Source organism: Cydia amplana, chromosome 4, assembly GCF_948474715.1.
Source record: "Cydia amplana chromosome 4, ilCydAmpl1.1, whole genome shotgun sequence".
NCBI lineage: Eukaryota > Metazoa > Arthropoda > Insecta > Lepidoptera > Tortricidae > Cydia > Cydia amplana.
The window spans coordinates 17,111,073-17,136,114 of NC_086072.1; the positions used below are offsets into that span (position 1 = coordinate 17,111,073).

The 25,042-nt window shown below is 36.6% G+C and overlaps 1 protein-coding gene across 1 annotated transcript; it reads right to left on the minus strand.

The window, feature by feature from the left end:
* Positions 1–12,714: 12,714 nt before the first annotated feature.
* On the minus strand, positions 12,715–24,536 carry LOC134647323 (cytochrome P450 6j1-like). The gene is made up of 9 exons (XM_063501628.1): positions 24,296–24,536; positions 23,446–23,575; positions 21,506–21,706; positions 18,033–18,220; positions 17,614–17,750; positions 16,890–16,984; positions 15,118–15,244; positions 13,510–13,764; positions 12,715–12,900 (listed from the first exon to the last, which is right to left on the minus strand). Exons 1-9 carry the CDS (start codon positions 24,478–24,480, stop codon positions 12,731–12,733), a joined length of 1,488 nt encoding a protein of 495 aa, XP_063357698.1. The 5' UTR covers positions 24,481–24,536; the 3' UTR covers positions 12,715–12,730.
* Positions 24,537–25,042: the final 506 nt, after the last annotated feature.

The following is a 25,042-nucleotide window of genomic DNA, read 5'->3' on the forward strand; positions in this document are numbered from 1 at the left end:
GATTTCTGCGGTGCCGCGCCGGTATTTTCTTTTGAAATGATTTGCATCTTCATTCATTATACGAAGATATGGGTTCACCCAAAATTTTCTTTTCAATTGCTTTTTTTTTTCTGCGCCTTCTTAATAGCGCTGGCAGTACACCGAGAAATTCAGTATAATGCTGCAAATGATGTTAAAGGTATGAAAATCGGTACGATTGATCTTTAGGACATTTGAAACAATTTGACCCGAAGCACCATTAAATAAAAAAAAACGAGATGAGTTACCTTTTTTTGTATGGAATTTGAAAAAACTGTTTTGAAACCTATCGTGTGTGGTATTAAACGAAAGGGCTTTCTGAGCCGATTCCAAAAATATCATATCATTACATTTCAGTCATTTTTTTAAATTATAATAAAAATAATTTTCAAAACATACCAAGTTTGGGCTTCTCCAGATACAATACCGTTCAATATTTTTTTGTAAAATATACCTCAAATTATACCTAATATCCTCATATCTAACCCTAAGAAAGCAATTTTGAAAATATTTACATTTAGTATAATGAGAGGCATCAAAATAAGAGTGTGGGTTTAAGAAACGAACGTTAGTGAGTTTCTTAATAGGATCACACGAGTTTTAATGCCTAATTATGTACAGTTACATACACTACTTTATCTAAACACATACTTAAAACTAATTAAAAGATAAACTGTACGCCAAATGACGGTGAATGAAAACTTTTTTCACGCATGTCACGCATCCATAGTTTTTTTAATTCCTAGACAAAAGAATAGAGTTCCTATTCTCATGTCACTCGAGATCAAATATCGTGCGGTTAATATTAAAAAATATACTAAACTGACGTTTCATATCGATAACTGTTTTAATATCTATGGATACTAGAATAGAGACCCACTTGAGTTTTGACTGCTGTTCCAAATTTAAACTCATAACGATACTAAAAATTTGTAACGTTGTAACTACTTATAACATTACAGTACAAATTTTCCTACTACCACAGATAAGAAAGTTCTCATAGTAAAATTAGTTGTAATAAAGCTGGTCATTTCCTACGGTTTCTGAACGCATTATAGAGCACTAATGACATGTGTGTAGATAAAATTTTTAACGGTATTGTATCTTGAGAAACCCAAACTTGGTATGTTTAGAAAAATATTTTTTATTATAATTTAAAAAAAATTACTCAAATGTAATGATGTGATATATTTTTGGAATCGGCTCAGAAAGACCTTTCGTTTAATACTACACACGATAGGTTTCTAAACAATTTTTTTTAAATTTTATACAAAAAAAAAGATGACGTCATAACTCCTCTCCGATTTTCATACCTTTAACACCATTTGCAGCGTTTTTTGGCGAACCGCTATCGCTATAACAACAGCAAGAGCAGAAAACGTGTGAAGGAATCCATGTCTGATTAAACAACTGGTAGTCGAATTTTATTCTTTACTATGCAGCGTGGCATCGCACGCGGCGCCGCACGCCGCTTGGCGGCACCGCGCGCGGCGAAACTCACCGCTTTGCGGCACCGCGCGCGGCGAAACGCACCGCAAAATTTTGCGTTGCGGCGGGCGTCGCCGCAGATTTCTGCGGTGCTGCGCCGCGCGGCGGCGGCGGCGCCGCACCGCTGACATGTGGCCGGGCCCATAAGAGTATTTTCTTTTTGAGACATATTTACATAGTAAATTGCGAAAAAACGCAGAAAAATTGCTGGTTTAGGCGGTATTTAGATATTTAGTTTGTACTCGAGAATGAGTAGCCGAATTTCGTCAGCTTAGCTAAGAACTAATAGGGCGCATTTTGTAAACAATCGCTTTTTTTGTTTGCACGCAGAAAGTCTGGGTTCGATCCCCAGTAAGACATAACTTTTTGTATTTTTTTTCACTTAAACTTCGTATTTTTTTGTAATAAATTAAAATCTTTATATTGTTGATTGATCAAACCGCTGTGTGGCGCTGTCATCATGCACGGTCCCAATAAGCTATGCTCGCGAGGTCTACAGCTCACAGAGCCACTAGAATATGTCCTTCTTAAAGCAAGTACTTACTATAAACATAGGGTTGGCACTTGGTACACCCTTGCGCCCGTAAAGGATAATACGCCGAAATTAAAAACACATTTTGAGTATTGCTGACAACATACCAAAAAAACCTCCGTAATTTAGTCGCTTTCATAGTTGCACGCCAAGCTTTGGTATGAGAACAACAAGACGCCTTCCGTTTTGACTTTTGACTTTGACCGTGGTACTAAGGACTTTTTAATGTAAAAAAAGGAAAGTGAGACAAACAGACAAACGATGCAGCGCTTTTTCTTACTACTAATAAAAGTTCCATAAGACCATCCCGTTCGGACTTGGTATTATAATTACCTTGTCATCTCTATGGTATACTTACTTTTGCCTTTGTTTATTGTGTTTGGGCACATGAGTTTCTGTTATAACTTTTTTGATATATACCTACTCTAGTAATAAGATAATATTATGAATTTATTTTTCCATATTAAAAATACAACACTAATGTTGTTAGTAATATTTATTTCAATTTGTGAATTTTTTAGGTTTGTTCAATTAGTATTAAGGCAATTTAAATAAAAAATGCAAAAACAGGCAGTATTGCTTATTTTTTTATACCTTGATGCTCGTAGTAACTACTTAGATGGAACATAAAGTCATACAAATGGGGTTGGCCGGTCGAAGTATTTTACAGATGGCGCCAGCATAGGTTTTATCTGTCATAAAGTGTCAAATTCTTGTTTTATTGGGCTTTTATGGCCTGGATACTAGCCCTTAAATCTCATAGAACAAATCTAGAGACATGTAAAACCTATGCTGGCGCCATCTATTAAAACCTTTGACAGTTGCCAGCCCCATTAACTACGTCTAATTTTACTCCAAGTAGAGGAACTTGGAGTAAAATATTGTATCGTTTTGTAATTATAATTAATCTTAATCATAATAGTAATTTATTGCAAGCGCGGCGCGCTCATTCTTTCTTCCGTGGTATTACCAAAGAGAATACGGAGTTACATATGTCTTTGGTACAGTCTGTGCGGAAAAAGATGAGTCGTGGAATGTATGGGGCCCAATACATTTCACGACTCTTCTCTTTTCGAATAGACGGTACTCTATCACAAAATGTTCTTTAATTTTAGTCAGTACAGACATGGACCCTACTATTATCATGGTTAAGGTGGTTCTCCTCATCCGAATTTCATACAATTGTGTTTACATATTTTCTAAAAGAAAAAGCTGATACAATTGCAAGAAACATGTTTATCCCTACATTTTCCTGCTTCACGGACCAACACAAAAACACAATCAGTCTCACAATAACTAAACCAACACTTTATTACGTATCGGTATTACGAAACCCTTTGTCCACAAAAAGGGAAGGAATATCAGTAACCGTTTTCCGTGGCGCTCGTCATTCAATACCCGGTGATATCTCATTTTGACGCGTGAGTGAAGCGAAGAATGGCGATTCGGCCTTTGAGGGCGGACGCAAGTTATACGCAGCGTAGATACTACGTAGGCGAACATCACGCGAACGCGAAGCGAAGCGATGCAGCGCGGGGTGAATAAATCCTTTAACGCGAACGCCGTGGGCCCGCCGCTCGCTACGCGTTCGCGAGTTGTTCGCTTACGCAAGACGCAGCGATAGAGGAATAGTCTCTTGGTAGTATACTAGATGATTTTGGGGTCGTGATCCTGAATATTTAAAACGTGTGTTAAGAGGATCCCCATTGGACTAACTAGAAATTCATGTTTTGTTTTGGAATTTTTATGGTCTGGATGACATAATTAGACTCGAGTAAAACCTATCATTAAGGGCCTACTGCAGCCGCGTCTGGCGCTTCGTAAACCACGCCCGCTAGTTCTTCCCTCCCCGCTAACACGCACACATGGAAACGCTTCGCGCCGCACGTGAAGTTTGTGTGACCTTTTAGCACCATCTAACGTTACAGAAGTTAACTACCATTATACGTGGTCGCTGCGGTCGGCCAGAAACTTAAATTCGGAAAAAAATTAAACAGATGGCGTTGTTACTTGTTCATAATAGCAAACAATAAAATAATTAATTCATAAACCTGCATATTTATTGTTATTTTGGAAGATGTTAACATCATAGAAGCAGCAGCGTATATAGCATATAAGTTAAGAGTATTGATAATAAGAAAATAGCACAAGAACAGAAAAGAGATTATTTTTGATAAAATATGATGAAAACAGATTTACTTGATTACGCTCACCTGACTTTGCGGTCACTAAATGCAAATTTCAACCTTATTGTTATGGGGTTACAATAACCCTGGGGTTGCAGGCGTCCATGGTCGTTATTATTATAAATGCTTTGGTTGAAATGCTTTTTAACCCTCGAATTTTTCATAGGTACAGTCACCTGCAATAATATGTTACTCTTCGCCGCCCGAAAAATATGTGACACGCTCTTATGGCTCTACAAATAAGATCTAACATGATCTACCGCAAAACGGCCTTCGGTGTGTAACATATTATTGCAGCTGACTGTACTCGTATTCATTGTTGTATAGGTAGGTATTAATATCTTTTATCCGATCGATTTGCATTTATTTGAAATAAATCACAGTGTTTAGTAATTATATGTTTTATTGAATAAGAGATTATTTAGGTATGTAAGGAATACAGGGTGCCTTTTTGAAACACTCATTTTTAGGGTTCCGTAGCCAAATGGCAAAAAACGGAACCCTTATAGATTCGTCATGTCTGTCTGTCTGTCTGTCCGTCTGTCCGTCCGTATGTCACAGTCACTTTTTTCCGAAACTATAAGAACTATACTGTTGAAACTTGGTAAGTAGATGTATTCTGTGAACCGCATTATATTTTCACACAAAAATAGAAAAAAAAAATTTTTTTTGGGGGATTCCCATACTTAGAACAACTGAAACACAAAAAATTTTTTTTCATCAAACCCATACGTGTGGGGTATCTATGGATAGGTCTTCAAAAATGATATTGAGGTTTCTAACATCATTTTTTTCTAAACTGAATAGTTTGCGCGAGAGACACTTCCAAAGTGGTAAAATGTGTGTGTCCCCCCCCCTGTAACTTCTAAAATAAGAGAATGATAAAACTAAAAAAAATATATGATGTACATTACCATGCAAACTTCCACCGAAAATTGGTTTGAACAAGATCTAGTAAGTAGTTTTTTTTTAATACGTCATAAATCCCCTAAATACGGAACCCTTCATGGGCGAGTCCGACTCGTACTTGGCCGCTTTTTCTGGATAATTTTGAATTTCAATTGTCAGGGGTGCCTACATTATTTTTTAATACATTTTACAACGACAACAAACAAAAGTTCAAATTCGCCGTATTTTTATTACCCGGGTCAGGTTTATTATAAGGATGTGTGTTTCTTCATGTTTTATGTGTCTTTTTGTACAATAAAGTGTTTTACTGCTACTAATATATCATATTAACGATTAACTAAAAAGGTATTTACATCTAATTTAACTGGTAAATTATTAAAGTCCGCTAAAATTAATATATATTCAAAAAAATATTTGTTAATATGTCCCAAAATCATGGCTCATTTTTTACCTGACTTACCAAACATATCGCAACGAAGGCAAGGGTACAACGCGGCATCGTGAACCTAATAACGTAACGTTTCAGTTACTTTTTTAGTCGCCGACCATTTTATCCGGGGTAGGAAAAGAGGTATTAGATCTATCCTGGGTCTAATATGTTATAAAAACATAGTTTTTTGAAAAATGTTCGTAGGTAGTACACAAAATTTACATTTTCTTTTAAATGTGATTTGGGTCATCGTTCTCCCTGGTGACTTTTCTGGTGACCCAAGAGACATCAATTTTATTATGACAGGAGACTTTTTTCTATGCACTTTGATTTTTTTGATGCGCTAATTTTGTAATCTAAAATAACTTTAAACTGCTGATATACTTATATCACTTTGCTGATGAGTGGAAGTGGAATTTAAACTTAATTTATTGTTCTCTCCCTTGACATTTTGGCATACATTTGACATGCTGCAGTGCACTCCTAACGTTAATAAAGACATAATTTTTAGAAAAAGCTTTAGGAAAACTCACTCTTGAGCTTAAAACGATTAAGTCCTTATCATATTATGTTAGATTTTTAGTACAGACCCCAAATCAGAGAAAATGTGTCTTAGCCAACTAAATTTGTCTCTGGGAAAAGTAGGTACGATATCCCTAAAAATTGTACGTACATTTCGCATTTTTCTGAAGGAACGGAATTCATAAATTGGGTTATTATTATTTTTTCAGATTATTTGATTGCATTGACATATCACCAAGATAGATAGAACATTTAAGTTACCAGAAGAAATGCATTTGTGTTCTTTTATACAGTGTGGAAAAAGTAGGTTCGATTCCCGGGCGCGACTAAGCGAATTTAAAAAAAAAACAACGTGTTGCATTCCGGGAGTGCCGACAGAAGTGAAAACTCAATGACTAGTCCAAAATGTCTGCAGCACTATGTATAATTGACCCATCCTCCTTTCTATTGAAAACTTTTGGTTCCGAAATTGCTGGTCAGTGAGCTTGTTTAAAATTCGAAATTCAAATTTATAGCATTAATTGTTTAAAATTCGAATAGAAATTGTAAAGTTACCTTGCAGACCTCGCGTCTAAATATATTTGGTCATGATATTTTGAGTTTTATTCACCAGTACTAGAGTTCACTTTTATTAGCGATTTCATCAAGATGTAGCTTTATTGAATTATATTTGAGTGATATAAAGTTATAATACTGTGAGATCCTCGTATTTCAGCCCGTACAAGATTATAACCTTTTTCATGTAATGTCATTGAGTTTTTCTTTATTGATTTAAATGCCATCTAAACCTTACGGTCACATGATCGCCTTACGCTGTCTCGAGTTTATCATTTTTTCCCCACCTCATAAAGTGCCTAGCGCCGCTAAAGAAGTTTTACTTCAAAAATCTTTGAATGCAGTTGTTTCTTTAAAAAACAATAATGTTTCATTTAAGTAAAATGAGCAAACTTAAGGTTTTAAGGCACTTTCCCTCCAGGGCCCATAATTTTTTTCCACCCGGTAGTAGACAACTATTTTTTTCGACTAAATGAAGTTTTATTAGATAAATCGTTGATCACATGGTTCGTTTCACACATCACATCAAATCGTTTGTCATCACAATCAAAATTTGTCAAAAGTAATGAAATTTATGCCAAAAAAACATAAATAAAACATATAAATTCAACACATTTTTTTAATAAAAATCTTTCTCGATGATATAAAAAAGAACATCGACAAATTATGTTCAAAGAATTAATATCAAAACAGATGTCATAATTAGGATTGGCTACTTTAAGAAAGGGACAGAGAGATTTAATCCTCTCGCTCTGCACGTTTTTCTCATTCCTCCTTGTCAAGCCAAAATAAACTATAAAATGATAGTAACACAGTACATTGTAATATTCACTTTTTCCACGGTATCATGTCATTGTAAATTACTTATGTGAAATTGTAGTGGCGTGCGACTTTCAAACCGGAGGTCACGGGTTCGAACCCCGGCCCGTGCAAGTGAGTGTTTGTAAGTAGAGACCTTTTTTAGTGGTACTTAAATATAATAACTTTTCGTATTATTGAAATAAAATATTTTATTCAAACATACTTAATAATATAATAATTAAAACGAATAATATCAATTAGTTTTTAATATTTATTCAATTATTTTAAATTATTTGAGCATGAAACATACTAGATTTATTTTTATCATTACAATAGAAAAAAAGCAAAAAATATATTCTTATAGATATTTTATTTTCAAACAAAAATAAAGCAAAAAGTTACGGTTAGATTCTGATGGCTAAATACCAAACAGCTACCGATACATTTCAATATCTGTCGAAATTTCCTAACCCGTTGTAACTGACAAAGAGTATAGATTTCGACGTAGCATGACGTAGCTAAGCAAACACGCACACATGCGTAACGTATAGGCCTGTAAGAAGGCACCATCATAGGTTTACCTCCGATTCCGTTACTACTCAATGGAGTTACGACTCAACGTTTATTGGATATTAAAATTTTACGTAATTTGGAGCGCTGCGCGAAGTGACATAGATCTTACCTCTTTGAGGCACGACGGCCATCTAACATTACTGGCATAAAGGATGCATTTATGACTTTGACGCATGACAGAAAGAGAAACCGAACTGCGTAAAATGGGCGTTTGCTGTTGAATTCATAAAATCAAAAATCGATAATAAATCCATCGGTAAAGGATAATAAGTTAATATTTAGTTCTTTGAAAGTTAACACGAGATGAAAACCTTTGCTGTAAGGTGGATTGTGCTGGATATGGATGTGTTTTCTAGTTACACGAAGCTAAAACCGAAAAATGAACACGTAAGTTTGGATTTATTTTCTATCGAGAAAATTTTAAGCATTCGTGTTTCGACTACTACGGAATGTCTTATCATATAGTCAAGAAACATATATCCGAAAATCACTACTGTTTGTTTCCGGGGCTAGCCACTGCCACGTTTCTAAGATCCTGTTATTTTTCGATGCACGGCCTTAAAGGGAAAATAAATAGAAGGAGAGAGAGGGGAAGACCAAGAAAAAGTTATATGATCCCAGTAAAGGAGCATGTAGGGGCCGTGTCGTACCAGGAAACTAAGGGGCTGGCGTCGGATCGACCAAGGTGGAGACGACTTCATCACGCTGCACCGACAAGAGCCCGCCAGCTCTTAAATTGCATAATGTTGAAAACCTATGCTGGCGCCACCTATGAAAACCTTTTAACAGTCCCAGTAACAGTAACACCCCATTAAGTTATTACGAAATACAGCTATCTTTTTCATGTGTAGTGTTTCCTGGGGGTTAGATTCTTTCTCAGATGTTACACATCATAAATATCATAAATAAAAAAAAAACATCAATCTTTGCAGCTTGGTGTTCAGTCCGATCTTTTATAACTTGCTCCACGCTGAATTTATCTCGCCAGAGGCTGTGGCCTCTCGGCACTGAACATTGAATTTTGTGTCGCGTAGCATTTTTCCGAATATCACCCCCGACGACGCAAACTGTCTTGCTTTAAATATTGAGGGTCAAACTTCAGTTTTAGGCATTTACCGCTCTCCTTCCTTCTCTGATTCAAGCTTATTTTTGAACTCCTTAGACACTTTTCTCAATGTTACAAACTCACGCCAAATCATCATAGCTGGCGATTTAAATATTGACATCTCCGATAATGCTACGCCCTCCCATCATAACCTATCAGATTATCTGAACCTTATGTCGGCCCACGGGTTTTTACCTGCGATTACTAAGCCCACGAGGGACAATGCGTGTCTGGACCATATTTTTATTAAGGCCGCGGTTGATTCGATAGGTATTGTTTGTAAATGCTCCGTAACAGATCATAACATTGTTATGGCTGGTCTCAAGTGTCCTTCACAAAATTCCCATAACAGAAATCGCTGGGTGCTAAAAACAGATTACAAATTAATTGCTAAAGAGCTGTCGGAGGTCGACTGGAGTCCTATCTCTAATAGTAGCGATGTTAACACTGCAGCTAACTACTTCAACACTATCCTATGCTCTGCAATTAAAAATAACACGAAAAAGATAAAAATTAGCCGTGCCAAATTCAATATTAAGCCTTGGGTAACACCTGGGGTAATTAGGTGCTTAAAACACAGAGATAAACTCCATAGGGACTCAAGAGCCTCTCCTAACAATCCGATCACACATATAATATACACCCGCTACAGAAACTTCTGTAACAACTTATTATACAATTTAAAGACTGAATTTCATAACAAGCAAATACAAGAAAATAAAGATAAACCTAAGAAACTATGGAAAACAATTAAGACTATATGCCAATTCTCAAACAATATAAACGATGCCGCCCACCTAACCAAATCTGGAAACTCCGCTCAAGAATCCCTTGATAGTTGTAACACTCACTTTACTACGGTAGGTAGTAATTTAGCTGATCAGATACTTTCCAAACTCGCGGAATCTCAACATACTCTAGCTGACAAGTTTGTTCCCTCACATACCACCCCACACTCATTTTTCATGCAGCCAACCGATACTTTTGAGGTAGAGATCCTTATTAGGCAACTCAAGTCTGACAAAGCTCCTGGATACGATGGCATTAAACCTTTACTAATCAAGGAAATAAAAGAGGTAATCCTTGAGCCTTTTGTCTGTCTCTGCAACCTTAGTCTAGAAAAAGGATACTTCCCTGACTGTTGGAAATTAGCTATTGTCTCCCCGATTCACAAATCCGGCCCAAAAGATCTGCCCACTAACTATAGACCCATCTCTCTCTTATGCGTTTTCTCTAAAATCTTAGAAAAAATTGTAAATATTCGTCTCGTGAACTATTTAGAGAAACACTCACTGTTGTCAGAACATCAGTTTGGTTTCAGACGCGGCAAATCGACTGAAGATGCCGTGCTTACTCTCACAAACATGATCTCTGGTCATCTAGATGCCGGTAAATGCTGTATAGGGGTATTCCTTGACCTGGCGAAGGCCTTTGACACCGTCTCAATTCCCATTCTTCTCAAGAAACTAGAAGCTCTCGGAATTCGAGGCTCTGCACACGACTGGTTTTCCAGCTACCTAACAAATAGACAGCAATCGGTTAAGATCGGAGATTCAACAAGCTGCAGATCTCACATCTACTTCGGCGTCCCACAGGGCAGTATCCTCGGACCCTCGCTTTTTATTACATACATTAATGACCTTCTTCAAACCACTATCCCAAACTCAGAATTCATCTGCTATGCTGATGACACCGTAGCTCTTTTTAGTGGTAATACTTGGGAGGAAACATACTTGTCAGCTGAGGCAGGACTATCATTAGTATCGAAATGGTTGGATCACAATCTTCTCACTCTAAATATGAACAAAAGCTATCACATCCCATTCTCAAAGACATCAGTCTCCTCTGCTCCGCTCACATACCACTTAAAGTTACATTCCTGCGACACAAATAACTTAAACTGCTCATGTGGGTCCATAAGTAGATGCTACACCGTCAAGTATCTGGGCCTTATCGTTGATGAACACCTTTCTTTTAAACAACACTTGACTAGTCTATCCAAAAAAGTGAGAAAACTGATTTATTTAGTGAAACGGCTGCGGGACTGTTCACCTCTAAGTGTCCTTCGCGTTGTCTACCATGCCCTGTGCCAATCTGTTATAAAATATTGTATTGCAGTCTGGGGCAGCGCAGGTAAGACGGCACTCCTAGAACTAGAGCGTGCGCAACGTGCTGTCATCAAAGTCATGCTAAGAAAACCTTTTAGATTTCCTACCGACTTGCTGTATAATGAAACGGGGATCCTCAGAGTCAGACAATTATTTATTTTCAGCGCAGTGTGTAGAGTTCATAAAAGTATTACAAATTTACCGGTAAGAGACCTCATTTTGAGCAGACGTATATATAGAGTCCCGGTACCTGCTGTCCATACATCTCACGCCAAGAGGTTTGCTTCCCATATGCACCCATTTATATATAACTCTGTTTGCAAAATTATCGATCTAAAAACGTGTACTTTATCAAATGTTAAATCTAAACTCAAAAAATGGTTTGTGACCCTATCCTACAATGATACGGAAAATATAATACGTTCTTATGTTTAGGTCTGTCATCATCTAGTCCTTACTCGCTCTCCTACACCTTTCACACACACACACACACACACACACACACACACACACACACACACACACACACACATACACACACACATACACACCCTAAAAGCATACACCTTATCACCCTCTTTCACACATCATTTTAATTAGGTTTAGTTACCGTATGTTACCTACTCTTTTGTAAGCCCCAAGATACAGGCTCAGCCTAGTTTGGTGCTTACCGGACACCTTTGTGATTGCCTACCTATTTTATTATAAATAAATTATTCTTATTCTTATTCTTATTCTTATATAAGGACAAAGATTATGTTGTATTGAGAATTTTACAATACAATCTTATGACTGCTGCTGCTGCTGCGTTGTAATTGGTTTTAGAGACCATAAAAAACTTTGCACCGACGTGGACCACACGAAGGGTCACAATTGTAACCAAACTTAACGTTATGGTTTTCACAGGTTGCCCATTAGGTAAATTAAGGCCCGTAGGAAGACCTATTCAGTGAAATAAAAATCAATAAAATAAAATATCGGAAAAAAATAAGACAATTATTTTAGGTAACCTATACAACATTTGTAATAAAAATATTTAAATCATCGTAATAGTTTAATTATAGAAACGCAGCTTAATCCTACGAATTTATTACTAGTTAATTTTTAAATCACTGGAGCACTGATACATCCTTGGTGGTGTTTCTACATAAAAAAACCTTATGATAAAAATATAGGTACTAATTGACTCTATTTTTTTATCAATGCAATCATATTTCTGCAATGCTAAAAAGTAAATACGTAGTTTTTTTCTAACAACAGTTAGTAAACTCTTACTTAGGTAGGTACCTACCCTAACTTACACACTTATCGAGTACCTACCTATTTGTTGTCAAATGCAAATAGCGAGCAAGTTTTACGCCATCAAAAGCTAACTAATTATTGGAGCCAGTTTTTTTATTTATAATTTGAGTTATTGTAGTTAGTTGTAGTCTTTAATTATAATTTATTGCTTAGGTATATTACTTGTTTACCTATTTAATAAAGTCATCTGCTTTTCTGTTACTAATTAATTGGTTCAAAATTAATCCAAGAACCGCCTTTAGGTCGAAGAGTAAGCGTAAATCGGGGGTCTATCTCAAACGGATACTTCGTTTTAGGTGAAGGAGTCAACTTGAAGTTGTCGAGGATCTTGATAAGCGCTATCTTTATATGTAGTGTCACCATGCGAGCACCTGAAATAAAAATAAATAAATAAAAAGCTTTTATTTCAAGCAGTTAATCAAACTCAATTGCATACAAAAAAAAATTAAACTACGTATGTTATTTAAAACTAACTAATTGACACTCATGTTAAAAACAAAATTTAAAAAAAATAATTTAAGTTACATAGTTACAATAAAATTAAGATCGCACATATTAAGTGCCGAGTCATTTTCTATTCTGGTCCATGTGAACAGAAATCCAGCGCTTAACTTCTTATATAAGAATATTGTCAGAAACAACCACAAGTATTTTGAAAATGATTTGTTAGAAATGAAACAAATTACATGTATCACACTGCATAAAACATTAAGACGAAAGTGGACGACCGCCCCGAAACTGCCTATTCATACAATATTAATAATATTGATTTTTTTTATATTAACCCATTATAGACTAGCGGTGGAAAATGGTACCATATTTTGTATGGATAAATGTTAAATGACCTAAAATTACTTCAAGAACTATACTAGAAAAATTTCACTGGTTACAAATGGGTTAAATTTCACTAGGCCGGCAATTTCCCATTTTCCAACTAGGATACTTTCCAAAACTTAAAATATAGGACTGTGTTAAATTACCTATGCACTTTTTAAGTCCCTCTCCAAACGGCATATATGTAAACTTCGGTCTCTTAGCCACCTCTTCTTCAGTAAACCTCTCCGGGTCAAACTTGTCCGGGTCCGGGTAATATTTGGGGTCCTTATGTATGGCCCCTGTGGGTATAGCGACGGATGTACCCTTGGTTATCTTGAAGGGTTCAGATCCTGGCACAGGTACGAGACAGTCTCTGGTACATTCGCGAGAGAGGAAAAAGTTGAACAGCCGCAACAATTCTGTGGAGTAAAACTAGCTTAAGTAAAGTACTTATGGAATTTTATTTCTGTACACTTTCGTAGCTTGTGACAGTAACAATAATATGAGGTCCTTAGCAGCATCCATATTCATTGTCACGAGGCACAGTCACAGAATAAATAATAGTACTAGGTACAGAAGGTTCACTCTCTAACAAAACGCGTCTATTACGACAGATATGACCGCTAGGTGGCGCAAGTGCGAGCAAGCGTCCGTTCCGTAGTGGTGCGCGTCAACTACTATGGCTAGACACCAAAATTGGTGTGGGCCGCATGTACTTGTAGCGACGCGACGAAATCGCGGAGTGAGCCACGCCTGGTACAGTCATCTTCCTCGCGTTGTCCCGGCATTTTGCCACGGCTCATGGGAGCCTGGGGTCCGCTTGGCAACTACTCCCGGTAATTGGCGTGGGCACTAGTTTTTACGAAAGCGACTGCCATCTGACCTTCCAACCCAGAGGGTAAACTAGGCCCGTATTGGGATTAGTCCGGTTTCCTCACGATGTTTTCCTTCACCGAAAAGCGACTGGTAAATACTGGGTAAATATCAAATGATATTTCGTACATAAGTTCCGAAAAACTCATTGGTACGAGCCGGGGTTCGAACCCGCAACCTTCGCATTGCAAGTCGCACGCTCTTACCGCTAGGCCACCAGCGCCCCGCCACGCCTGGTACAGTAAACAAATAAAATAACAATACCTACACAAATCGACCTTGTCCCACAGTATTCACAATTAACATTCATAACTCAACAAATATTTGTGATAAACACACAATTAATGCCCTTACCAATCTGGGACCTTTTGCTCCGTAGATAGGGTCATTAAGGCCACCCCACTCTGGGCCCGATTCGGATTTTGTAATAGATATCTATTAGACATCGCCAAGATACGATAACGATATGTTTAAGATCTAATCTGTCAAATTTGACATTTTCGCGATTCTGGAGATACTTTTGAACGATTTCCACAATATATTACTTAGAGATCTAATTCACATCTAATAGATATCTAACACGATCTATCGTAAAAGTGACATTGGTTGCCCGAATTGCGCTGCAGAAGAAAACTATAACGTATCTAGAATGGATCTAGTACGTGTCGTCTCTTGTGAATATCTTGAAGTTCAAATACGGCAGTCTAGCGTCTCCCGAGCGTCGGCGTTTAGTCAACTCTATGGCTGCTGCTCGACGCAACGTTGACGCCTTTTTCCTTAGCGTTAACTAGACGCCGACGCGCAAAAGACGCTAGTGTAGGGTAGCCCTTAGGGTTCCCTAGTCAACAAGGAACCCTTATAGTTTCTACATGTCTGTCTTTCCGTCTGTTTTACTTTACCGTTATACACCATTTCAAGATATTTTGCGCCTTCAATATCTTCAGCGGTGAATTCTCCTTTGTTTCTTGCTTTTATATCTTTGATTTCAGTTCGGAGTCTTTCCTGGATTTCAGGGTGTATCGAAAGCTGGAATATAAAGTAATATATAGGTAATCGTTTTGTTTATATGTAATTTTATAGGTCAGTAGAAAAATTGAAATCGGGTGTAGTGATGGGTAGGACATCAATTTAAAATGAGTTTGTATGAGTACCTTATTTTCTAAAATGAGGTGTTACAATGTCTTACTTCAAATGAGGTGAGGTACTAGCATATTTTCAGCGTCGACTATTCCATTAATTCCAACAGCGCCAATTTTTTTTAATGTATATACATATTTATGTATTCATCACTCATCACTTCCTTTATAAATAAATAAATAGTAATATTTAAGCAGGCGAGCACCTAGCGCCTCGCGCGATCCAGTGACTCTCTTGCGAGTTGTGACTGTTGTGAGGAGTGTATAAGTTTTGAGGGTCGCGAGACTCGCGAATGAATTTGAACGGATAGAGACAAACCAAAGAAAGTCTGCAGCGCAATAATTTGACATCGAATTAAAAAACTACATATGGCAATGTTTTTTAAGCAGTCAGTAAACGTCATGCACTATGGTATGTGTTTGTCAAAATCGTTTAAATTTTCATTGTGTTTTGTGATGAACGGAATAAACATGGTGAAACCTTACAAAACCGGCGTGCGGGAGTTACTTTTCCGCATGACGAATAATTTTACACTTGTAAAAAGTCAGCACGAGGCGATTCAAGCTGAAAAACGACAATGTTTACAAAATTTGGAGTTGATGACGGGTAAGTGGAATGAAACATCTTAATACTTCACCATATGTACCTACTTAGATAATATAATATTGGTTTAGACTAAGGTTTCACAGCAAATTGAACACACCTAATAGGTATAGGCATACTTATGAACTTCCTCTAACATTTCGAGAAACTCATTGGTACTAGCCGGGTTTTGAGCTCGAACCCACAACCTCCATGCTTATGCTCACGGCATGGGTACCTACTAGTTAAAGCTAAAATTAATTTTTAATATATGTTCATTGTTTCAATGGTTTATTTCGTTTTTCCGAAAACTTTAGTTCGCAAATTGCGGGCAATTTCTCTGTCAATCTAATTACGCCTTAATGGGAGTAAAAGAGAAAGATGCTCGCATATTGAGAACTTCGGTGTTCGCGATAGGCCCTCTGTACCTATTTACCGCCGTCGCGGATATTACAAAAGCTTATTAATTTTGATGAAGCCAAATGTCACATTCTCCCAATATTATTTATCAATATCAGTATATGTCTACATATTAATAGTGACATCTATTGTTGGAATGAAATTTATTTTATAGACGAGAGATTTTTCATAGACGGTAAATATGGTAGAAATTTCACAAGTATCAAGACTATTTAATCCATTTTCTGTGGTGTTGTCGCATACTGATTTTTAAAAACTACATTTAATCTAGCGCTGCAGACTTTCTTTGGTTTGTCTCTAAGAGTTTTTTGAAATTTGAAGTGTGTGAATGATTTGTGTGGCAAGAGGTGTTTGTGATGCGCGCGAGTAAATGAGTAAAATTAATAGAGGAGTGAAGTAAGACATTTTTGCGGTACGAAGTACTGCGACAAATTAACAAAATGAGTGGTACAAATGAGGTGCCTCACGAGTGAGCGACTCAACACTAATCGGGTGGACATTGATTTGATATTATGTACTAATTAATACTTACTAGGTATAAAAGCATTGCTATGACGTTACTTCCAGTCTCGTATAAATCTATTATAAACACGAATACTTGTCCGCTCATATATTCATCTGTAATTACTAAAAAAAAAAGAATACAAATTTTCATTTTATTTAGCTACCTAACAGAAAAAAGTTAGCTTTTAAATTCTATTTGTATAAGAACCATTACAAACTATAGGTAGCCTAAGCTAATCTAACCAAAGTGTAACATGAAATATAAAATTTTCCCGCTCTTAAATTTCAAGTCTCTTCACATAATAATTTTTCATCAAACAAAAAGCATATGTTAAAGCACCACCAGTTCATTGTATTTGCATCATACATCTGCACACCATTTCAACCAATGACCGTCTCACGGTCAATTTAAATTGTGTTATCTACGCGTATGTATGTCAGGCTATAAAGATTTTGCCAGGCAATTTAAGTCAATCACTGCAGTGTTACCCGAGGTTGGGAGCTAGGAAACAACAATGTCATATGTGCCAGTATATGATTGGAAAGCTAAGCGTCGTTGTCGATCTAATATTGCAAATTGGTTTCAATTACTCAAATTGTTTTTGTTAGAGTGAGCATCAAACTTTCAATGTCCATGCCAATCTAGCCATGTAAACCCTGTAGGTAATATAACAATGTCTTTATGTTTTTACTTTACTTCTTTTCATTTTAGATCTGTATTTAAACTAATTAATAATTATAAAAAACCATACTTCCTTTTGTATCATTTTCCTTCTGCGTTAGAAGCAGTTGAATCAAATCGTTTCGTTTTTCACCGGTCTCTAGTCTCTGTTTCACTATCTTGCGGGTCATCGCAACCATCATGTGTTGGAGATTTAGTGTTGCCAATCTGAAGGAAACAGAAACTGTCAAAGTATCATTATGTAGGTACTTAATACAAACTACAATCGCCAAAGTATAACCTTTTACTAAACACGGCCATATATTTGGTATCTATATAATATTGTAGTGTGACCTAGTTTTACGCCAAGTATATTATTTACTTTTTGATATCCTACTACATACAATGAAGATGTTAATCTGTAAAATTTTTAGCAATTTTGACATTGGCAATAGTGGAATATGAAAATAAATTAATGTAAAATTTGTTCCTTATTACTAATTAACTTACCTTGCAGGGAACAACCAACTTATTATTGGCATGTTTTTTAAGAAGAGCTTAATGTTCTCTTTAACAGAGCTCTCAAACTCGAGTTCTCTTGTTAAATGCGAAACAAGTGAGTCGTCACTTTCAAACGAATTGTTTTCTATGCCGTATATGGCATTTCCGATGACATCCGTACCATACCTCATTGCCAACTGTAAAAAAATAGTTAATTAGTCGGAATCCGGGAGACTAGAATCATTTTGTATGTATAAAAATAAGTGCCATAATCGAAATATTTATTCATCCGCACAACATCACCTAGAGTCTGTCCGGAAAGAGAATGTACTGGGTCCCATACATTCCACGACTTTTATCCTTCCGCACAGACTCAAACGATGCCCAATCAGCCCATACAAATGCACGTCATAAAAAAATATTTTCATTTTTGGTACCTACTACACACTTTTTAATAAAATGTTTCAAGTCGAAAGACAGGACAGGTGAAAACCTAAGCATGTCTCCCTTTATTATTCATATTTTCATTAAATATAGTGCCCTTATCAAACATAAGTCCTTCTGAGTGTTTAGGTATCATTATGACATGAAAATATGAGTTTGAATTGGTGTGGATTGGGAAAAACAAAAGCTGTCTCAATTGTCCGAAAGTCTGTGAACTTATAATTTATGATTACGATTTATATCATTATATCGTTATAGTTAAAATTGATCACAACTGTTTATGTTGTACCCAAATTGTATGCATTATTATCGTTTCTTTTGTCATTGGGAGTCAGATGATTAACATAAAGTGTTGATTAACATAGACCTTGAACACACTCATTTATTTTAAATTTCAATTGTTTTAGACTGTTATTATTCTCTTTATTTATTTTTGATCTTAAAGTCTATTTTTTTATTCCGTAGACTGAAATGACAGTTAATTGTATGAACATGAAATGTCATTTCATACTATTAACTGTCATTTCAGTCTACCGAATAAAAAAATAGACTTTAGGTTAGGTTATTTTATAATATGGATATAAAAATAAAATACAAAAACACAAAAACAATACAAAATATATATAAACACTAGTGTTGAGTCGCTCACTCGTGAGGCACCTCATTTGTACCACTCATTTTGTTAATTTGTCGCAGTACTTCGTACCGCAAAAATGTCTTACTTCACTCCTCTATTAATTTTACTCATTTACTCGCGCGCATCACAAACACCTCTTGCCACACAAATCATTCACACACTTCAAATTTCAAAAAACTCTTAGAGACAAACCAAAGAAAGTCTGCAGCGCTAGATTAAAAGTAGTTTTTAAAAATCAGTATGCGACAACACCACAGAAAATGGATTAAATAGTCTTGATACTTGTGAAATTTCTACCATATTTACCGTCTATGAAAAATCTCTCGTCTATAAAATAAATTTCATTCCAACAATAGATGTCACTATTAATATGTAGACATATACTGATATTGATAAATAATATTGGGAGAATGTGACATTTGGCTTCATCAAAATTAATAAGCTTTTGTAATATCCGCGACGGCGGTAAATAGGTACAGAGGGCCTATCGCGAACACCGAAGTTCTCAATATGCGAGCATCTTTCTCTTTTACTCCCATTAAGGCGTAATTAGATTGACAGAGAAATTGCCCGCAATTTGCGAACTAAAGTTTTCGGAAAAACGAAATAAACCATTGAAACAATGAACATATATTAAAAATTAATTTTAGCTTTAACTAGTAGGTACCCATGCCGTGAGCATAAGCATGGAGGTTGTGGGTTCGAGCTCAAAACCCGGCTAGTACCAATGAGTTTCTCGAAATGTTAGAGGAAGTTCATAAGTATGCCTATACCTATTAGGTGTGTTCAATTTGCTGTGAAACCTTAGTCTAAACCAATATTATATTATCTAAGTAGGTACATATGGTGAAGTATTAAGATGTTTCATTCCACTTACCCGTCATCAACTCCAAATTTTGTAAACATTGTCGTTTTTCAGCTTGAATCGCCTCGTGCTGACTTTTTACAAGTGTAAAATTATTCGTCATGCGGAAAAGTAACTCCCGCACGCCGGTTTTGTAAGGTTTCACCATGTTTATTCCGTTCATCACAAAACACAATGAAAATTTAAACGATTTTGACAAACACATACCATAGTGCATGACGTTTACTGACTGCTTAAAAAACATTGCCATATGTAGTTTTTTAATTCGATGTCAAATTATTGCGCTGCAGACTTTCTTTGGTTTGTCTCTATCCGTTCAAATTCATTCGCGAGTCTCGCGACCCTCAAAACTTATACACTCCTCACAACAGTCACAACTCGCAAGAGAGTCACTGGATCGCGCGAGGCGCTAGGTGCTCGCCTGCTTAAATATTACTATTTATTTATTAATAAAGGAAGTGATGAGTGATGAATACATAAATATGTATATACATTAAAAAAAATTGGCGCTGTTGGAATTAATGGAATAGTCGACGCTGAAAATATGCTAGTACCTCACCTCATTTGAAGTAAGACATTGTAACACCTCATTTTAGAAAATAAGGTACTCATACAAACTCATTTTAAATTGATGTCCTACCCATCACTAATAAACACATTATAAAAAACCTAACCTAGGGTGCCGCCAGCAGCGGGGCAAGGCCCAAGCTGCCGGTGGTCAGGGCTGCAGAGACAGGAACTGGCGGACTATCCGCGCCGTGTCCAAGATCACCGCCTTCTGACTGTTATTATTATTATTTGAATTTTCTGATGTCTTGTATTAATCTGTATAACGTCATCAATTTTAATTTTAATTACCTATGTGTTATTCAATATCCATATTTTTGACATGTTCTGTTTTAATTAACTGCATGGACTCTTCCTTATTTGCAATAAAGATATTGAGTATTGAGTATTGAGAACCAAAATCGGTGTACATTCTATTTCTTTTAGCTAGCAAGAAACAAAACTTCAACCAGTTTTAACACTTTATTATAGGCTGGTATGCAGATAATTACTAGGTTTGCTAAGCTGGTACACGGTACACCATCGCATGCTAATGAAGAAAAACCTTATTCGATAGCAGTCAAGGTTTATTTTCAATTGCTGAGAAGCTCAGTATGAACGTTGACTATGAGTTAGACCTTAGTAGAAAATATTAAAGCCTATTTTTGATTGTGTAATATCTAAAAGTGAATTGCATTGCGTAGGGAGACGACCGCACGGCCTTGTCGGCACTGCGTTGCATTTAAAGGCCGGTGGAAATTATCCTACACCTATGCAAAATGCGTTTGCGCATATATAAGGCTATAAAATATTCCTTGTCCAGTGTACCGGCCCAATTCGAACAATGCTTATAAAATGACACACCGATACGATACTGATATGTCAGTGTCCGGCGTTAGGCGCAGTCATAAAGCTACTTACATATTACGTTAGTAACTAACAAGTCTAAATCCGGCCATAACATAACTATCAAATGTCAAAATGGCTTACGTCTCGTGTCTCTATTTCTTTTGATTTGCTCCTCTTCACATGGTTGACCATAACGTCTGCCACTTTGAATATATTGGGGATGTAGCCTCTCAGCTTGGCCAGAGTCAGTGATGGCGTTACTTGGGCCCTGGTAGTTTTCCATTCTTCTCCAGATTGGAAGAATGGGTGGGCTGCAGCGAGTGGGTCGGCTTTCTTGTCATACTGAAAATTTTAATTTATTAGTACTATCACGTGACTATCACGGATGGATTAAAAAAATATATAATTGAAGTTACAAAAACTGAGCCGCCGGCATAAGATCAAAGTTACGATCTCATTTTCAAGCGACATGAACCTTGGCATCATCTACTCGTAAAAAGTTATATCTAGTAGCTAAAAATTATAAAACAAAGAAATGTAGCGAGTAAGGGCTTATTTAGACGGTGCGAGAACTCGTATGCGAGTTTCATTACATTGCGTCATTTGATCGGTCGGCTGAATTGATGTCACCTCGATGGTCCGCAATGTAACTAAAATCGTGTACGAATTCACGCGCCGTTTAAATGAGCGCTAAAAGTTTTACTAATTCTATTATTGTGTTAGAATTTGTACGTTAATTTAGCTACAACTTTTTCCTTGTTATTTCAGCATGTCGTTTTAAAATGAGAGCGTACTCCTAACTTCAACCGGAGGCTATATTATTGTGACTCATAAGGAGATTAATTGTTTTATTTCATAATACATCAGAAAAAAAAAAATTAAATTAGTGCTTATTAAAATTAAAAATATAGTGGCCGATCGCGCTTTTTATTGGTATGGTCATATGGTATTTACACGATTAATTGTATATCAATTTATGCCTCTTCGATTGATATTTTTTGATTAGGTATTATTATAAGAGTAAGAACAAAAAACAAAACTATTACAAATTATTAATATATCTTTTATAATAATTAAAATTGAGCTACTCGTACGAGTATTGATGTTTTCGAGTGCCATTGCTGTTTGTGACTTCATCATCATCTTCCTCGCGTTGTCCCGGCATTTTGCCACGGCTCATGGGAGCCTGGGGTCCGCTTGGCAACTAATCCCAGTAATTGGCGTGGGCACTAGTTTTACAAAAGCGACTGCCATCTGACCTTCCAACCCAGAGGGTAAACTAGGCCCGTATTGGGATTAGTCCGGTTGCCTCACGATGTTTTCCTTCACCGAAAAGCGACTGGTAAATATCAAATGATATTTCGTACATAAGTTCCGAAAAACTCATTGACTTATCACTGTAATATTTTTTATACATTCGTTTTGTTTACTGTTAAATATTTTTAATTAGTCTGGTGTTTTCGTTTGTGCTATCATAACTGATAAACACTATATCATGTTTACAAATAGTCGTATAACATATTTATAATTGCAACAAAGAAATTGTACAGAAGTTAAAAGTCATATAGTCATCATAATATATTCTTTTTACCTTATTGTTCTATGGAATTTTGTCTGAATGATTTTATTTTATTTTGTATTTATAATCATTGATAATAAAATGTTACGCGAACGAGTTAACCATACAATAAAAATTAAATATGTATGACCCGTTTTGTCGTCGGTTTTTCGCCAGCGGTCAGAAAAGTGCTGTGCTAGTGCACAGTGGTAGTGGTAGTGGTAGTGGTTTAGTAACCAAAATGACCACAGCCATATTCGAACTTTAAGATATGTCAAATACTAAATATTGAAACGATATGGATTGGATATGTCAGTCTCAAACAAGTGTCAATAGTGACGTTTCATCAAACAAACACGTCACTTTTGACACTTGTTTGACACTGATCTTGGTGATGTCTAATAGATATCTAGTTCAAAATCGGAATCGGGCCCTAGCCAATTTGATTGGCCGTCTTCAAAGAATACTGTTTGTGACACATTTATACCGTATTTATTATGTAGGATGAATAACACAAACTTACCTTCATTCCATTAGAATTGAAGCTTGAAAACTCCGAAATAAGGATCGTTTTAATGGTGTCCAAGTCCCTGACCATCAAAGTCGGGACATTCATCACATAGTAGCCAACCAATGGTGCATCAGGAAATTCTCTAAAAATACCACAGTTTTTAGTAAGTACTATGCTTAAAAACTTCTTCTTCCTCGCGTTGTCCCGGCATTCTGCCACGGCTCATGGGAGCCTGGGGTCCGCTTGGCAACTAATCCCAGTAATTGGCGTGGGCACTAGTTTTTACGGAAGCGACTGCCACCTGACCTTCCAACCCAGAGGGTGAACTAGGGCCGTATTGGGATTAGTCCGGTTTCCTCACGATGTTTTCCTTCACCGAAAAGCGACTGGTAAATATCAAATGATATATCGTACATAAGTTCCGAAAAACTCATTGGTACGAGCCGGGGTTCGAACTCGCGACCTCCGGATTGCAAGTCGCACGCTCTTACCGCTAGGCCACCAGCGCTTTGCTTAAAAACGATATCAAAAATATGTTATAACAGCAGAGAAAACAAAAAGAATAAATACACTAACAAAAATCATCATGTGATCACTGATCATCAACGGTCATAGATAACGAATATTGGATATCTCGGGCCGGGCCCGAACCCGGACCGTTCTAGCGTGAGTGGTCCTTTATCAATGACAAACGTTAACTTTCAGTTCACATTTCTATATATACCGAAATATTAAAACTTTTCAATGATTTTATTTTTAATATTTTCTGTTTACCGACCCGAAGTGGATGCCATTGAACAATATTGAAGGAAGAAGTAAACATCTATTATATACTACTAATGTCTATTTTTATATAACTTACTTATAAATAGTTTCCATAACTTCAACCAAGTGTTTCTTCAACAGAAAAATCGGCTTGAAGTGTCCAAAGAACCATTCATTCCCTGATGCCGTCGGCACTCCTCTCTTCTCCCAGTAGTCATATTTGCAACTTTTGAACACAATATATGCCAAAGCAACTAGCCCTAGAGCAATATATAGCCACATATCGAATAAGTCCGCGTAGTTTGAGGTCCCAGTACGTACTGAATCCGTGCTATCAGGCTCCCAATTGCATACAACATAGTATTTAGGTAGCTCGTTGTAGATGTATTTTATCTCTGGTTTATATGTATTTATGGTTTATATGTATTTACCTTATACTTTTAGTGTGCAGGTATTAGTAATTATGTAAACGGATTGAATCGCGTACTCGTATAATGTATTGAAATAAATACATACCGACGGACGTTTCGAACTTTTTACAGCGTTCGTGGTCAACGGGAGACAGAGAGAAAAATATTCACCTGTGACAAAATTACAATATGCAAATTATTTAATCCTTTTTTATAAGTTATCTGGGTCGCCTAAATATTGTTTAAAATAATAACGGAGATAGCGGGACGACCTAGACACCTTTCTCAACAACTTGCCGGAAGAGACACTAAATCGGGGGTTGTGGAAGACTAGGGAAGAGGCCTTTGCACAGCAGTGGGACACCATAATAACAAAGAAAAAACCGGCCAAGTGCGAGTCGGACTCGCGCACGGAGGGTTCCGCACCATCAACA

What these genes read in the sequence shown, in the direction of transcription:
- LOC134647323 (XM_063501628.1), bottom strand. Translation starts at nt 24,480, where the DNA reads ATGTGGCTATATATTGCTCTAGGGCTAGTTGCTTTGGCATATATTGTG. An exon ending in TCTTGAAATGGTGTATAACG is followed by an intron (nt 13,765 to 15,117) that starts GTAAAGTAAAAC and finishes TTTACTCCACAG; the next exon opens with AATTGTTGCGGCTGTTCAAC. An exon ending in GGGACTTAAAAAGTGCATAG is followed by an intron (nt 12,901 to 13,509) that starts GTAATTTAACAC and finishes TTTTTATTTCAG; the next exon opens with GTGCTCGCATGGTGACACTA.